Here is a 16932-nt window from a genome sequence, read left to right as displayed (position 1 = left end):
ATATGGAGATTTTGAAAGATTTTTCAGTCTAAGATCAAAAGGAAAGGTAGATCTAAGACAAATTTAAGGGTTTGAAGGAGAAAAGATGCACGAGGGAAAAGAAAACTTCAAAAAAGGGGAGAAGGGGGGCCGGCCCTAAAGAGAAGAAAAGGGGGCTCTTTTATAGTGGTGAACCAGTCTTGAACCGGACCAGACCAGGTTGAACCGGACCAGACCAGGATGAACCAGACCAGGTTGAACCAGTTTGAACCAGATTTGAACCAGAATTCAAATTGGAGCTGAACAGAGTATCGAAACGACTTCAAATCGACCGATGATTCAGTCCCTTATCTATTCATTCCTCTCCCATATATTCGGAAGGGTCGGAGGATTTTTTGAGCCTAATTACTGCCTTTTTTGAATCATTATCAGGCCGGTTCAGCTCATTCTTAATACTCTAATAAGGTATACGAGTATAAACTATTCCCTATTTTTGTTGAGAAGTTTCTGGAGAGTATTTTTCTAAAAATATTCTTAAGGATAACTCAACAACACTCCGAAAAGTATAAGAGTATAAACTACTTCTCAAAACTCCAGTAGACGTACGAGTATAAACTGTGTCAAACGCCGGACAACGCGTTGCAAATGAAGACTCAACGCCAACAATCAATGGTCGGTTCTATGTTGAAACAGCAAACACGAGCCAAAAATCAGAAAATCAGGAATTGACTTCAAGTTCAAAATTCCGACAGCGGTCAGACAATAAATGTAGCACCGGAACCCTTGCAGACATTCGACAAAGCACCGAATAGCCTGGAGGATTGAAAGAATCAAGAATAGAAGCCATTCCAAGGTCCCGTTACACCGATTGAAGGTTGGGACAATCATATCCAAAGTATTCCAGACTCTCCTATAAAAGAACGAGGCTGAAATACTTTGGAGGGGGTATCTGTAGGCGTATAAAACTGCTTATAGGTCCCTTAACACAGCTCGGCACGGTGATTCGACAAACTAACGGACCATCGGGCGATATATCCAAGCAGGATCGTTAGACCACAACACCAAAGCGGATTTACTGCCAAATCAGGATCCGGACTGTCAAATCAGAGTCCAGCTGGCCGAGCCACCTTTTGGGTGGCTCGATGGCCGAGCCACCTAGGTGGCCGAGCCACCTGGGCCGAGCCACCAGATCTGGCACCAGATCTGAGCCCAGATTTGGTTTGAGGAGCCTATAAATAGACCCCTAGGCTCATTGTTTGAGGGACTTGGAACTTTTGAGGTGAAACTCTGCCGGATTGAGAATTGAACTTCAGAGTTTTGGAGCTTTGAAGACTCGAACTTTTCAGATCTGGTTCTTGGCGATCATTCACGTCAAACAAGGCAGGAGTTCGAGAGAGATCAGATCTGAGATCCACACGGTTATCCTCCGGATCAAAACTTGGTTTTTGATCCCGAGAAGAGTATCGATTTCGCTTGGTCGATTTCGATTACTTAGGGCTATTATTTCCTTGGTGAGATAATACCCCCGGCTGTTATTTCCTTCGTGAAATAACACTCGTCATACCGTGTAGATCCGACCGGATCAAGATCGCGCGGTGGTCCACGGATTAACCCCGGCGCAGGCAAAGAACCCACACAAGCAAGAGACCGCAAAACAGGATCTTGTGATTTGTTCGAGAAAAGGAAAGTTATAATTTTTTCTTTTTTTTTATTTTGTTGTAACCGGATCTTATAAAAAGACCGGATCTTTTGTAACCGATAAACTGTTGCCAAAGAAAACAATGACGTCAATGAAAACGATTTTCCCCGCGAACATAAGTATATATAATTATACATTAATGACTATGTCATACTATAATTATATATTAAAACAATATAAAAATATATATATAATATATATATAAAGTTACAAGCTAGGTCGGGCAAGGCCCGGGTGAGGCTTCACCAACTCAGCCTGAACTCGGGCTAGGAGCCTGGTTGGCCCGGATTTTCTGGGCCTTACCCGGGGCTAGGCCAGGTTCCCCCCGCGTTGGGTCCAGGCCTGACAACAAGTCGGGTTTAGACCCGAAGCTCATTTGAACAGCCCTAGATATCCCTCCATCGTTAAAAAAAAGAAAGAGGAATTTACTTTGACGTCCCCTAGCGAAAATCAACGATGAAATCAGCAAAAACCGCGTGGGCCGTAGGCCGACTCTGAGAAAATATTATAATATGGGTAATGGGTTTTGGGTCGGGTTCAGTATACCCGAACCCAAACTAGGAAAAACCGCGTGCAAAAACCCAGTGGCTCCACCTCTCGGTCACTCCTTGCCAAGCAAAAGCCCAAACCCTAACCCCTTTCTTTCTTCCCTCAACTCTCCAAATTCGGCGCAGGTTAGCTCCTCTCCTCTCCCTTTATCTCTCTTCATTCTTAAATAAATCCCTATCATTTGTTATTAATTTCTCATAGGTAACTAACCTTATTGCAAGTCTAATCTGTTGTTGGGGTTTTTATTTTATTTTAATCCAAATCGAATTTGATGATTAACTCCGATCTCACGGACGCTAGATAGTAATTAGGGAATTCAACTGATTAGTTTATTATTGGTGGCAAATTAATCGATAAGTTTATTATTGTTCTTTTTTATTTAACAATGTTTGGAGCCGCACTAAATTAATTTGTCTGTAAAAGGCTTGCTGTATGCTCAATTCCATACTCGTAGAGTTGTCGTAATCAGATACTGGATAAATGCGTGGTTCAATAAACAAAATCCTATCTTTCTTCAGTAGCTTCAAGCTTGAAGAGTTTGGAAAAAATTATATCATCCAGTTTCCTCTTTTTGATGCGTCGTTCGGTGGGTAGTAATTTTTTTTAGCTGTAGCAGCAGCAGCTTATTCTGAATATCCGATCATCAAAACTCGAAGTCATCTGTTATTTGAAATGCATTTGGATCTGGTCTTACATGTTTGTCATTGGGTGATAGAGGATACTACTGCGACGAATGACATGTTACTAAGTCGCTCCTTATACATCCTTTGGAGTTGATGTTTTAGTAGCATGTCGAAGGAAGAAACTGCTTTCTGCATGATTGTATATGTTATCGGGTAGGGAAGCTAAAAAGTGAAATGGATAGGATAGAGTGAAGAAGGTAAATAATGTAATTTGAGCTTCCAGTTCACTTGAAAATAATATATTTTAAATGGTCTTTGGTTTGTGCAAAATTGGAAATTTTGACTTGGAAGTTACTCAAGACAGTGAAAAAGATGGAAAGGGAAAGAAGAGACAGGGAACAAAATATCAAGTCCTCAGGATTACAAACCCTAACTCGTTCTTTTCACTATTTTATTATTTCATTGAATCTCAGTTTTTAAATAGCTTTAACAAAAGGATAGATAAAATATATCAAATAGAATCAAACCCTAATCTGAACCAATTATACAGTAAAGCTATTCTAAAAAGACAACAGTTCTGGTAGTTACTGTTCTTACGGACAATAACACTATTCTAATCGACTTGTTTTATCCTATCACTCTTATTCTGTTCCAATCTGCACCCCAATAGATATCTTTTTTAATAAAAAGTAATTAAAAAAAATGCAATCTCCAAATATTTGAGTGCAAAGGCTGCAACTAGCACTTATAGGCCCCATAGGAGCTACCTTGGTCACCTGAGTAGGCTATGTAGTTTAATTAGTTCCCCTAAGTGTACTTCTTATTTAATGAATTAACTCTGCATCCTTAGAACGACTATTTTTTTGACTTTTGAAATTATGTACTCAAATATATTGAACTTTACTTCACCTTTAATATTTCTTTTACTATGTAGATGGATAGAGAGAAGCTCATCAAGATGGCTGGAGCAGTTCGCACTGGTGGAAAGGGTAGCATGCGCAGGTACTTTGTTAATTTCCACTTCCCTTCCACAATGTAGTCTTGGGAGTTTTCTTACTTTAACTTGTGATATGACAGAAAATTTAGGATGTTTAATGTCTGTGGAACAGTCTTCTGAAAAATCTCTTGATATCTCAAATGCTAAGGTGGATTCTGGATAAATTTCTTGTTTTTTGTTAATAATTGGCAGGAAGTGTAGATCACTATGTTAAGTGTTTGTACCAAGTGAAAGAAAAAGAGAAGGAAAAGGTTATCTCGACGAGTTGGTTATCTTTATTATGATTCCTAAAATCTGGATCCTACTATTTGCTCCATTAACGAGAAAGTACCTTAGCGCAAACAGGACTAATACTGAATCTTGGGATGCAACTATCTTGTTCCCAAAATCAATCTATTTAATTTTATTTTGTATATTTTGGGGAATATACTTAGTTTGAGATCCTTCAATTTGTTTGATTTTATTTTCTTTCTTTGTGTTTTTTTCCCATGCCTTTCAATCAGGAAGAAGAAGGCTGTTCACAAGACCACTAGCACAGATGATAAAAGGCTTCAAAGCACTTTGAAAAGGATTGGGGTAAACACAATCCCTGCTATTGAAGAGGTTAACATTTTTAAGGATGATTCAGTTATCCAATTTGTGAATCCCAAAGGTAGAGTAAGAACTTGTGTAATATGAAGAATTATGGTGATGTTTCCATGTGTGCTGACTTAACATTTTGTTTTTCATCAGTGCAAGCTTCAATTGCAGCCAATACGTGGGTGGTCAGTGGTTCTTCGCAGACAAGAAGTACTCTCATCTCCTATTCCCATATTTAATCAAAAAGGAAAATTTGAATAACCTGATTTTTAAACAAATATTATACTGATATTATAGTGCTTTACCGATAGTTACTGCTCTTAATGATCATTTAGTAATTTACATGATTGCTGATGCAAGCAGCATCTAACCCGTTGTTTAGACTTGTTTTCCTTCTTGTCTCATTTAATCATTGTTGATTGAATTTTCAAGTGGTTGATCAATGGGAATTTCAAGTGGTTGATCAATGGGAATTTTTTTTGAATTAAGTTTCTATTTGATCTTGAGCTGTCTATTTTATTTGCCTTTGCTTTCACTGACCTCACTTGAATCGCCAACGGCAGGATTGCAGGATATTCTACCGTCAATCTTCAACCAGCTAGGTATCTTCTTCTCTTAAGCGTTGTTACTAATGAATCTTTATTTTAGCTGATAGTCTAAAGTTCGCAATCAATATGTAGTTTTTTATTGCTTGTCGGCCGTATTAGTTTCTGCACCATGTTTCTAATTAGCGTAAATTGTTATATAAAATTCACCTATAATTTATAGGAATGATTAAAAAGAATGCTCTTGATGTTTGAAAAACTGACAATTTCCCTCCTCATTTTCAATTCTATTAAAACAATCATCAATATTTTTTATGTAATCATCAAATTTCAATTTAATAATTATATACATGTTTATTAAGAATATTGATGATTGTCATACGTTGTTATCACTGTTTTGGTATCCAAGTTAACTTCATAGAAATTAAAACAAACGGGCCCAATTGTTTGAGATCCTAGGGGGTATCTTTGTGAATCCTACCATCCTTCGGGGGACTTTATCCTTCTAATTACAGCTTACTCCAGACTTGGTTTTATCTAATTTTCACGTCTTCTAAGACATGTATGATTTCTTTTGACTGCAAAAGAAAAAAAAAAGATAAATTGCAGATGACTCCCCATATCTTACATTCATTGGCATTTGGTACCCTTCAACTTGTTTAGTAGCATTTACATCACTCTATTTGTGGCGGAGAGAGGCATTATCTGCAATTTCTCCTTCAAATCGCCAATCTCATTCTAGATAATTGCTAATAACCGAGTTGAGGGTTAATCTTCAATTTCGTGAAGAAAACAAAATATTTTCTTTTCCAGAGTTAACTGCTGATGGACACTTTTCATTTTCAAGGTCCTGATAACTTAGACAACTTGAGGAAGCTTGCAGCACAGTTTCAGAAGCAGGAACCTGGTGCTGATGCAAACGCTGCGGCTCAGGAGGATGATGAGGACGTACCTGATCTTGTTCCTGGAGAAACTTTTGAAGCCGCCGCTGAGGAAAAGCCACGGCTGCTGAAGATAAGCCCGCAGCTTGAGATTTTGGTACAAAACTTCCCCATTGTAACTGGTTTTTCTGACTTCCAGGCTTTTGGCAAACTTGAAGGGAATCTCATTGGAAACCTTATATCCTATTTCGTCAACCCGTGTGTATCTGATTTTATTTGAGTTGTGATGGAATTGCACAATGTTATGTTATGGTTATATGGACTCTCTGATAATCTTTTGCCTGCATCAGCCCTTCATTTATGCTTTTGTTAACCATGTGTATAAACTGAAGAACATCTTATTGTGATGATTCAGATTGAGATTTGCAGAGAATGCACCGGTGGCGCTCAATTTTACATTTTTTTTTCCATTAACAAATCAGAAGTCCTAAGAATTTTTATTTTAGCTGATAAGATACCTTAAACATCCAAATGCTAGGCATAGTTTGTGCTGAGAATACCGCCATATTGATGAGACTGCAGGGGAACTAATATTGTGTTAGCTTAACTTCATAAGTTAGATCTTAGCAAATTAGATCAAACTCTCAGGGCAGCTTTCTAGTATTAAAATCATGCTATAGCGCAGATAACAACAGCATTTGAGAATCAAGCAATTTACGAAAGCTCTAGGGACCTTTGTCCAACTTGCCCTGTGTGATCTCAGGCCACAATAGAGAATAATAAATTAAGGGTGTTTTACACTAAACCCCCCATGAAGTTTCAGCATTTTGCAGTAAACCCCTGTGAACTTTCAAAATCATACTATAACTTTTCTATTTCGCAGATAACCCTCATATGATTAGAACCATAAAACAACATAACAAGGCATTTTGAAAGTTGTTGGGGTTTAATGTAATTTACACTAAAGATAATGGGGGTTTATTGCTATTTTGAATGTTGATAGGAGTTTACTGCAAAAAGTTGGAACTTCACGAGGGCTAGCGGAATTTGCACTTTTGCAAGAATGTTAGATGTTAAGTAAAGTAATCTTTAGGAGTTGCATAACGAGAAATACATAAATCTTTTACGACTTTCATGATTCATATAAACTTTTCCATTAGTGTCAGGGTGTAAACTCCTATGTTTATAATTATCCTTTGTCACCTGCTCTATGTTTTTTCCCCCTTTGTCTTCACGGCACCTTGTTATTAGGTTAAGACGATTACAAAAAAATTTAGACTGAATTGTTCAATATATCATGCTTGTGTAACAATAAATAAATAAAATTAAAAATTAAAAATTTTAAAAAAGGAGAGGCTCCTTTCACCGCATTACCAAGTCTATTTGATTAGGTTTGAACCAAACTAAATCAACTCTCGTGCTCTTCCACTTGGACTCTCATACATGGGCGTAGCCGGAGTAGGCTTACCCTAGATAGCTGCCCAGGGCAAGAAAGTGGCCGAAGGCCACCACCTGTACAAAGATCACAAACACCAATTAGCATTGGCTTGTTCAGTTTGATATATTATTCGAAGAAAAATGTGCACAAGTAATGATTTTGTTATCTTAATATTACATTAATAGTTCACAAGCCAACAATTTGGAACTTGTCGTCAGATGTGATCTCTTGACATAGAATCAGAATGTCAATTAGTATATTCATTTTCTCCACGGGTACAATTTTGAAAGCTCTCACTAGTGTTTTAAAAAAAAAAAAGAATTGATCATGTAATGTTTTATGTAAATATATGTAAAACCTCTACAATTATTAACATACTTTATTTTTCGCTCAGGGCAAAAAAAATTACTGGCTACGCCACTGCTCTCATATGTGATGTATGTTGCAATTAACTAGTCATTATGAAAGATCACATGTTGATCAAGTGGTTAATTTGCTCCATGCAATTTGTTTATGTTCAAATCTTGTGCTACGAGGACCAAATCAAGCTAAATTGGTGCGTGAAAACAGAATAATAAAATCGGGATTACTTGCTTTCTTTTCACAAATAGATCACTTAGGGCCTGTTTGGATTCGTAGGGGGTGAAGGGAAGTTAAGGGAAACTGAGTGAAGGGAAGGGAAGGGAATTCCCTTCCCCTTGGTTACACCCCAATTTGGAGGGTAACAATTTTTAAACTATTAGGGGGTGAACCAAGGTGAATGGAGGTGAATTAACTTCACCTCCTAAGTGTTCTCAAACAAGGTGAATGGAGGTGAATGGTTTCCCTAACTTCCCTTCACCCTCATTCTCCTCAATCCAAACAAGCCCTTATTGAATACTTTGTCAACTTATTAGTGTCATATCCGGATAATTATTAGAAATTTAAAGTGGAAAGTAGCTATTTTATTAGGTCATTCTGGAAATTAATAGGAAATGTTTATTACTTAGTATAATCCTGCGTCATTCACTGGTTAAATAATGACATTGGGGTTATATGGTTCTTAATATCTATTAATAGTAGTCTTGACTCTTTATATGTGGTGCTATCCCTACATTATTTTGTTGTTCCCCCCTTACATATTTTTTGTTTTCACCCTTTGTTTCCTTCAAATTGATGGCAAAGGCCACATAACAATAGTTTTCTCCCCCTCCTTTTTTCTTCTTCATTTGAAAATCCTTTCACCGCTAGAAAATGGGGTTTTGCTTACGGAAATATAGCGACTGGATTTTCCGTCGCTATAACATGACATATAGTGACGGAAATTTCCGTCGCTATATTTCCGTAGGCAAAACATTTTTACCGACAGAAATGGATGTATTAGCGACGAAAATTTTCCATTGCTTTAAATTTACCAACGAGTTTTTAGCGACAGAAAATTTCCGTCGCTAAAAACATCTTTAGCGACGAAAATTTCCGTCACTAAAGATGTTTTAGCAACGCTAAAAGTTCCGACGCTAAAAACTTCTTTAGCGACTCTCTCGTATTAAAGTTGATAGGACTGAACGATGCGTCCGATAGCCGATAGGACTGGAGAGCTGAAAGTCGGTTTTTTGTATGATAATATTTCTTCCAACTTTTCATAATCATGTGGTTGGATTTAAGCATCTCTCTCGTATTAAAGTTAGCTACTTGTTCAGAACAACAAACCTATTTTATTTTCTCTTAAGTTTTTTTAATCCTCGTTTCTTTTTCATATATCAAATATTGATGAATGTTGACTAGAAAGAAACTATAGTATCCTATGCAAATGATGTTATATGCCCACAAACCTACCGATATCTATCGAGTCTCCATCTTTTGTCCTGGGGTATTATAATGAAAAACTTTATTGCTTCGGCTACAACTGTAATTACAATGCAACTTGCGATTGTTTGGTTCAATTTTTTAAAAAAAATTCACTCTTTAAATTTGAAGTTATAATTTTAGGTGCTTAATTGTTTGATGTGTCATAGTTTCAAACTTTCTTTCTCTTTTCTCCCCCAACTTAGATAGATTACAAGTAAGATTATGTAGCTAAATTTGTTTAATTTGATGGCGACAAATATAGGTAAAATTGCAGCTACATCTACAATTGCATTTATTAGTCGCGTCCAAAATTAGGACTTGTCTATAACTGTAACAAGCCTCAAGCCTTCACGCACCAAGAGTCGGATGACTCTTACCACTGACGGTTTCAACATCGAACGAGCCTTTGAAATTTGTAACTCAAAGAAAAATACATCTTTGTAAATTTGCAAAAACACGCCAACCGTCAAAGACGTTTAAGACCTCCTCAAAACAAAGTGAAAAAAAAAAAAGTGGGGATGAAGATTAGCATCATGGGCCAACCCCGCGGACTGCGATCCAATCGAGTACCGGCCCTCACGACTTGGAAACCTTCTTCAATCTCGGCTATATACGCGGGGATTGGTCCGCCACGTGGCAAATAAGAGAGGTTCACTGACGAACCTCAAAAGTCGTCACTACTATACCATGGTATTTTGCTGGTCTTAATTTGAATTTATTTAATTTAAAGTAATCATCCATTTTCATATATCCAGTACAGATTTTATAAGGACTCTTACGTACAAGTAAGATATCCTATGCCATTTTCGAGAACGATACGAAACAAATTGAAATTTTTAACAGCTCTTTTTATGGTTTTTTAAATCACTTTATTTCTAGAGGAGATGTTGGGATCACATTTATTGGACAGAAAAATGATACAGGCACACCATCCGGCACACCTTCGGTCACACCCCCCTAGCTACAGTACAGGGCGTCCCACTTGAGATTTTTTAAAAATCTCAAGTGGGGCCCCCTGTACTGTAGCTAGATTGGGGTGTGCTCGGAGGTGTGGCCGGAGGTGTGCCTGTAGCGCCTCCCTATTGAATAATAGTTCTCGGAGAATATAGTGATTTATTGTCCCCCTCGTTCAGTAAATATAATCCACTAAGGGGGGGGGGGGGGGTAAATTGGGGTAAATTGTTCCAATGTGGTAATTTTACCCAATGGGATAATTGAGTGGGATAAAGTGGGGTAAAATGGTGTAATGGGACAATTTGAGTAATGGGTAATAGGATAATTAACAATTAACATTATTTGATTTGGCCCCATATCAAGCATAAGCAAGCTGAAATCATGATAAATCACCAAAAGGGGCAAAACATCGCAATCAAAAACACCAAATAACCAAGAATCAAGAACCGATCGAAAACCTCAATCTTGAACTCCTCTTCCCCCTGCTTCCCGGCTCGATCCAAAACCCCCACCGCGATCTTCCTCCCGTCGCCAAAACCTCCACCGCTGTTTTAACGGAAAATATCAAAATAAATCCAGCTCTCTACGAATTAAACAAAATATTTTAAAGATTGAGAGGAATTGAGAATCTCACCGTGTCGCTTGATCCTTACGAGCTCAGCGCCGTTGCCGAGGCGGGGGAGGAGACTCAGGAGGGGCCTCGGCGGAGGCGGAGACTCAGGCGGGGCTCGACGAAGGTGGAGACTCGGCGGGTCGACGAAGGCGGAGACGAAGGCGCCGACAGAGAGGATGAGCGAGGCCGGTGCGGGGCTCGCCGTGGCGGAGGGCGGCGGAGGAGGAGAAGAGGTCGGGGCGCCGTGGACGGTGATAGGCGGAGGGAGGAGGAGAGGCTGGTGACGACGTGGAAGAAGAGGGCAAATATTACCCCCATTTGTTCCAGCTCTCTTTTTTGGGTAAATTTTGAGGGTGGGGATGTGAAGTGTTTATATAGTTAGGGTAATTTTAGGAGAAGTGGGGTATTTGTCCCCAAATTATCCCAACAAACCAATAACACTATAAAGTTTACCCCAGTTCTAATTACACCAATGAATAACACCAAAAAGTGGTATTCCAAAAATTATCCCATTATCCCATTTTTTACACCAATGAATAACCCCCCCTAAATAAATTTCATACACTAACTTTACATGATGAAAAATCAAATATACATAAACTTATACAAAAATTTATGTATTTAAATGGGGGGGAAATAGTAAGGCCCACGTAACTTCCTCCACTTGGCACTCTCCGATTGCGCCGCCTTACAGAAAGCTACAAAAAGTACCGTTACAATACCAACAAGCGCCTAGAGCCCCCGTTCTCCTCTCCCCATTCACCCCTTCGCTCCCTCCCGTAATTACACAACAAACCAACCCACTGCCCCTCAACCAAGGGTATTATCGTCAGCACGAGCTAAGCCGGCGACTGAGCCCACGTAGAAAGAGAGATACTTAAATAGTTTTGACCCATTCTGTTTTTAGAAAATTAGGCCCGATCCAATTCCAATTTGTCCCTTAATCCCTCCATTTAAACCCCCAACGCCCCTCATTTCTCTCTCCACCACTTCACACTCTCTCTCTAGATTCTCCAAAATCTTGTTTTCTCTCTCTAGATTCTCTCCGCAGCATCAAATCGATCCAATGGGAGAAGAGAAAACAAGAGGAACCCCTCAAGAATCAGCCAACGATCAAGAAACCCTCGACTCTTCATCATCTTCAACGTCGGCGATTCTTCTCTTCCTCCTCCTCCTCCTCCTCCTCAGAGTTCCCCGAGAAAACCCAGGCCTACACCCGCCGCCCACTTCCGCAGCCCGAGGCCCCGCCAGGCCCTTCCAAAGGCCCACTCGGTCGGCCCACAAGACTCCGCCAAATCGACCTCTCCATCTCCACCATCGGAAACTTCCTCCGCCACCGCAGCAGCAGCCTCTCCTCCGCCATCACCAAGCAAATCTCCTCCCTCACCGCCGCCGCCTCCAGCGACGACTCCGGCTCCATCACCGAGTTCAACCTCTCCGGCATCAGAGTAATCGTCAACCAACGGAACAATTCGAGGAGCCAGATCAAATGCCAGATCAGCTTCTTCTCCCGATCCAGCTGCCGAGACTCCACCTCGATCCGCACGTTCCTCCGGCAAAATAACCTCCCTTTCGTCGAGATCAACCTCGACGTGTTCCCCGAGAGGGAGAATGAACTGAAGGAGAGGTCGGGGAGCCTGATCGTTCCGCAGATTTTCATCAACGAGAAGTTGTTGGGAGGGGTTGTGGTCTTTAATTCGCTGAGAAATAGCGGGGAGTTCGAGAGGAGGTTGAAGGAGATTGGGGGGGTGAAGTGCCCTGAGAGCGCGCCGAGGGCGCCGGTCTACGGGTTCGATGATGAGGAGGAGGTGAAGAGGAGGAGGGTTGATGGGCTGATCGGGATCGTTAGGGTTTTGAGGCAGAGGTTGCCGATTAGGGATCGGATTTTGAGGATGAAGATGGTGAGGAATTGCTTTTCTGGGAGTGAGATGGTTGAGGCCATCATACTGCAAATGGACTGCGGGAGGAAAAAGGTGTGTTTTTTTTTTTTTTGGCAATTTTTTCATCTGTTGGCGTGTTTTCTGTTGGATGTGGTGATTGTTTTAAGGATTATTTGCACTTCAATACCTCAAAGCTTCTCTCTTTGCTAGCATGACACTTGATGTTCGAAGTTCGTAAAACATTGATGTTAATTTTGTTCGTGAATATCAACATCAAAATGGGTACGAGAAACAATTTTCTGATCAAATTCTAGTTTTCAGTTTGGGAAAAGTGAGGTAACGAAATTAGAGCTTTGGAGTATCAAATTGTCAAATTTGAAATCTTTGGAGCATCAATGATGAAACTCCGGAGTATTAAAGTGCAAATAAGCCTTATTTTATAGCTTTTTTGGTGGGAGATCTCCAGAAAGCGTTTCTGCAGGCGTGATTTTGTTCGGTGGGTCATGGTTTGCGGGTCCCAGTTCAGGAGTCGGGATCCTGAGGGACAAGTAAAATTTGGATCTTTACAGAAATTATTTAAAAATTAAAACTTGTGTCATAGTTAATATCAGGCAACTGTTCTTTATTTTGACGCTTTCATGGTTATTTTCACAAGGAAGCCGCATGATTTTGTCCTATCACAGAGTATTTTCTCAAGCATCTTAGCGATAAGCAAGATATCCCTTCTTCGATCATATCTATCCGATAATATCTATAACTATAATTAAAATTTAAATATGACTAATGTGTACCATATATTGTGTTTATCTTCATGTGTAGTTCAAAACAGACTGTAATTGTTTGTTAATATGACTTATAAATTGTTTGTTAAATGTTACCAATTATGATTGAGAATGATCTGTTATTATTATCTACTTTAAGGTTGAGAGTATTTGACTCAATAAAGCATCCTACTTATACATCAAAATTCTTTAATATGAACTATTGAGAACATCATTAAAATAATAATATTATGCAAATATGGAATTTATTTTTAAAAAGGGAAAGATGCACAAATTTATAATTAGCGTGCCCTGCAACTGGTAATCATCGCAGGCAGAGACACTAGATATCTTAGCCAATTTTGCTTATGTAATATGGCTAGAAAACAGGGTAAATTAATGTGTGCCTCTCATCTATTAAAATTTTCAGTTAATCATTTTCTCAACTATTTTGTCTTAATCTATGTCAAAATGTAGTCACCTAGTTGACTTTTATTTATTTTATTTTGTTTTTGAGAACAAGTTGACTTTTAATTTTTAAATATAAGCAATATCACACATCAAATCAAACTACAAATAGATAACACTTTCCCATTAGCTTGACACTTAAGAGGATATTCAAATGGGAACACAATTTAATAAATTAAATAATATTTTTAACTTTGTTATTTATAAGATAAAAGAATTCTGCGTGATGAAAATGTAAATTGCGAAAAATAAAGTAAATTTGAACTTGAGATGTGGTTTCTAAAGGAATAAAAGTATACATCCTGAAATCCTAAAAAGAGGTCAAAGAAGCATCATTTTCTGCACAGCAAATATTACTTAACTAAGGGGCTCTAATTACGTTACTTACCGCAGGCTGTTGAGATTGGAAGAGAGCTAGCAAGAAAGCATTACATACACCATGTATTCAGGTGACTCCTTTCAACAGATCAGATTACTATTCAGTTCAATCTCATTTGAATTACGTAGACTAATTATTTACTACATATGTGCAAAATTTTACAGGGAAGATAATTTTGAGGATGGGCATAACCAATTTTACCGATTCTTGGAGCATGACCCAATCATTCCCAAATGCTTCAATTTTAGAGGAGCAACCAACGATGACGAGCCCAAATCTGTGTCTGTCGTTGGCCAGAGGCTCGCAAAGCTAATGTCAGCCCTACTTGAGGCTTATGCATCAGATGATAGGCGCCATTTAGATTATCCTCGTATTGCTGCGAGCGAAGAGTTTAGAAGGTATTTTGTACATGTTAGAAAACTTCTGCAAACAAGAAATCATGCATTTTTATGAATATTTTCTATTTTATAAGTGTTGAAAAGTAGACCGTAAAAAATCTAGCTAAAATATCTGATAATTCTTAAGCTAAAGGTTATACAAGAATGAATTATTGTTCATTTGCAGAACTTACAAAACATATAAATCAATATGAGCTAAGCACATCATCAAATTTTATTGTAAATAATGAGATTTGGTGGGTGTACCATAGTTATTTTAAATATAAACAGTGTGCAATACTTGTTTTATTATCAGATATGTAAATCTAGTGCAAGATCTGCAAAGGGTGGACATATTCACTCTCTCTGTGGATGAGACAATGGCCTTCTTCTTGAATCTGTACAATGCCATGGTGATTCATGCAGTGAGCAGAGTCGAAAGAAAGCCTGGAGTCATTGACCGCAGGGCATTCTTCAACGAATTCCAGTACATTGTGGGAGGGTATCCCTACTCCTTGTCTACCATCAAGAATGGTATCCTGAGATCAAACAGGAGGCAGCCTTACTCTTTTGTCAAGCCATTCAGTGCTAATGACAAGCGATTAGAGGTACTCATTAGACTTTTTCTCTTGTGAGTCCAATTCCAATATTTGATTTAGGGTTAATTGCAGATAATCCGCTCTATTATCGTTGTCTTAACTTACCGCACTAGTTTTCTCGTTGCAGATAAACCCCCTGATTTTTTTGGCTCTTTTATCCTCAGGGGCCTACTTGGACCCATGATTGATTTTTTTAACTCTTTTACCCTTAGGGGGACTATTTATGAAAAACATTTTGTCTTTCTTTGAGGGTAAAATTGTCAAAAAAATTCACTAAACTAGAGTGGTAATAAGCTCAAAATAGTGATACTATGCGAGGTGCATCCGCAATTAACCCTATTCTCTATTTTCAATTCTCATTTTTTGATTGGATAGATGTAACTGAACCACCAGATAAATTGAATGTCACTTCCCTAGATCAAATTGGAAGCTGATTACACGCCGTTGACGCTACTTACAATGAACTCATATATAACTTACTGATTTGGGCTCTCTGCTGTTAAAATACAATGTAGAGATCACTTCATTTAATCTATTTAGTGGATGTTTGTGATTTATCTCGAGTAAAAAGTGAAAAACAAGTGTGAATTACACAATGTATGTTAATGCGCACGCGACCATCTGAGTAGTAATCTCTCAACTGAATTTTTTTTTTCTTTTAATGATATATAGGACTAAGACTAAAATCCATGACTTACAATATGCTTACAATCAATTAAACATATCATGGTTTTCATCTTTGGATTTGGATAACCTCTGAAGCCATTTTCGTAGAGAATCTACTTTTTCAATCATATTTGTGCTTTTTTACTCAAGATAAATCTACCCATTATATATACTAAACGTGTTATGATTTAGAAAATGATCTCTATCAAATTCTTAGTACTAAACTTAGTATATGCTCAAATAAAACCCAGGTGGCTCTACCAAAGTTAAACCCTCTGATACACTTTGGCCTCTGCAATGGAACGCGATCATGCCCGGCTGTGAGGTTTTTCACTGCACAGGGGGTCGAAACCGAGCTAAGATATTCTGCAAGAGAGTTCTTCAGCAATGGAGGAATTGATGTTGATCTGAGCAAGAGAACGGTGTATCTCAGCAAGATCATGAAATGGTATGATGTCGATTTTGGGCAGGAGAAGGAGAAGATGTTGAAGTGGATACTCAACTATTTGGATGCAACGAAAGCTGGACTATTGACTCACCTGCTTGATGATGGAGGTCCTGTTGTTATAGCTTATCAGAAGTTTGATTGGTCATTGAACTCTTAATTTGTGTTGCAAATATGAGTTTGGAGAGGCATATTATATACATAAATATAGAGAGAGGCGAGAAAGTATCAAGTGGATCTGATTAGTATATTGGACCACCAGCTGTTTAGCGAATCAGATTCATTGATGGTAGTTTATATATAGGAGGAAGAGAATTTAAAAAAAATAATATCATTAGGGTCATTTTTGAAAGAGAGAGAAACCATAGTAGGTTATACACAAATACTATGATGTATATAATATATTGTTGAGTACATGAAATTGAGGTTGGTTTGCATATTTTTAATTTGCTTAATACTTTAGAATATAGCATCTTTTCATTAAGACGATGAGGAAACTAACTTGCTAGATTTTATTTATTTATTTATGTTTTGAGGAAAATTCCTGGAAGGGAAAATTTGCAAAATAGACCGTTTTTATAAAGTAATTAGCGAAATAGACCACTTTTAAAAGTAATTAGCAAAATAGACATCTTTTTGGCCAATAGGCCCAAAAAGAGGTCGATTTTAAAAA

General features: G+C 38.3%; 2 protein-coding genes across 2 annotated transcripts; both read left to right on the top strand.

The window, feature by feature from the left end:
• LOC109836624 (nascent polypeptide-associated complex subunit beta-like) lies at positions 2249–6280 on the top strand. The gene is made up of 6 exons (XM_020404581.1): positions 2249–2352; positions 3785–3852; positions 4351–4499; positions 4580–4636; positions 4990–5028; positions 5819–6280. The coding sequence occupies exons 2-6, from the start codon at positions 3785–3787 to the stop codon at positions 6130–6132; spliced, it is 627 nt and encodes a 208-aa protein (XP_020260170.1). The 5' UTR covers positions 2249–2352; the 3' UTR covers positions 6133–6280.
• LOC109838185 lies at positions 11668–16692 on the top strand (the record flags this gene model as incomplete). The annotated part of the gene is made up of 5 exons (XM_020406646.1): positions 11668–12657; positions 14187–14242; positions 14337–14570; positions 14866–15157; positions 16066–16692. Coding segments are annotated over 5 exons (1926 nt in total), but the record flags the coding sequence as incomplete, so codon positions are not given.

Source organism: Asparagus officinalis, chromosome 4 (assembly GCF_001876935.1).
Source record: "Asparagus officinalis chromosome 4, Aspof.V1, whole genome shotgun sequence".
Lineage (NCBI taxonomy): Eukaryota > Viridiplantae > Streptophyta > Magnoliopsida > Asparagales > Asparagaceae > Asparagus > Asparagus officinalis.
This window is presented reverse-complemented; position numbering and strand designations above follow the sequence as displayed.

What these genes read in the sequence shown, in the direction of transcription:
- LOC109836624 (XM_020404581.1), top strand. Translation starts at nt 3,785, where the DNA reads ATGGATAGAGAGAAGCTCATCAAGATGGCTGGAGCAGTTCGCACTGGT. An exon ending in GGAAAGGGTAGCATGCGCAG is followed by an intron (nt 3,853 to 4,350) that starts GTACTTTGTTAA and finishes CCTTTCAATCAG; the next exon opens with GAAGAAGAAGGCTGTTCACA. An exon ending in GTCAATCTTCAACCAGCTAG is followed by an intron (nt 5,029 to 5,818) that starts GTATCTTCTTCT and finishes TTCATTTTCAAG; the next exon opens with GTCCTGATAACTTAGACAAC.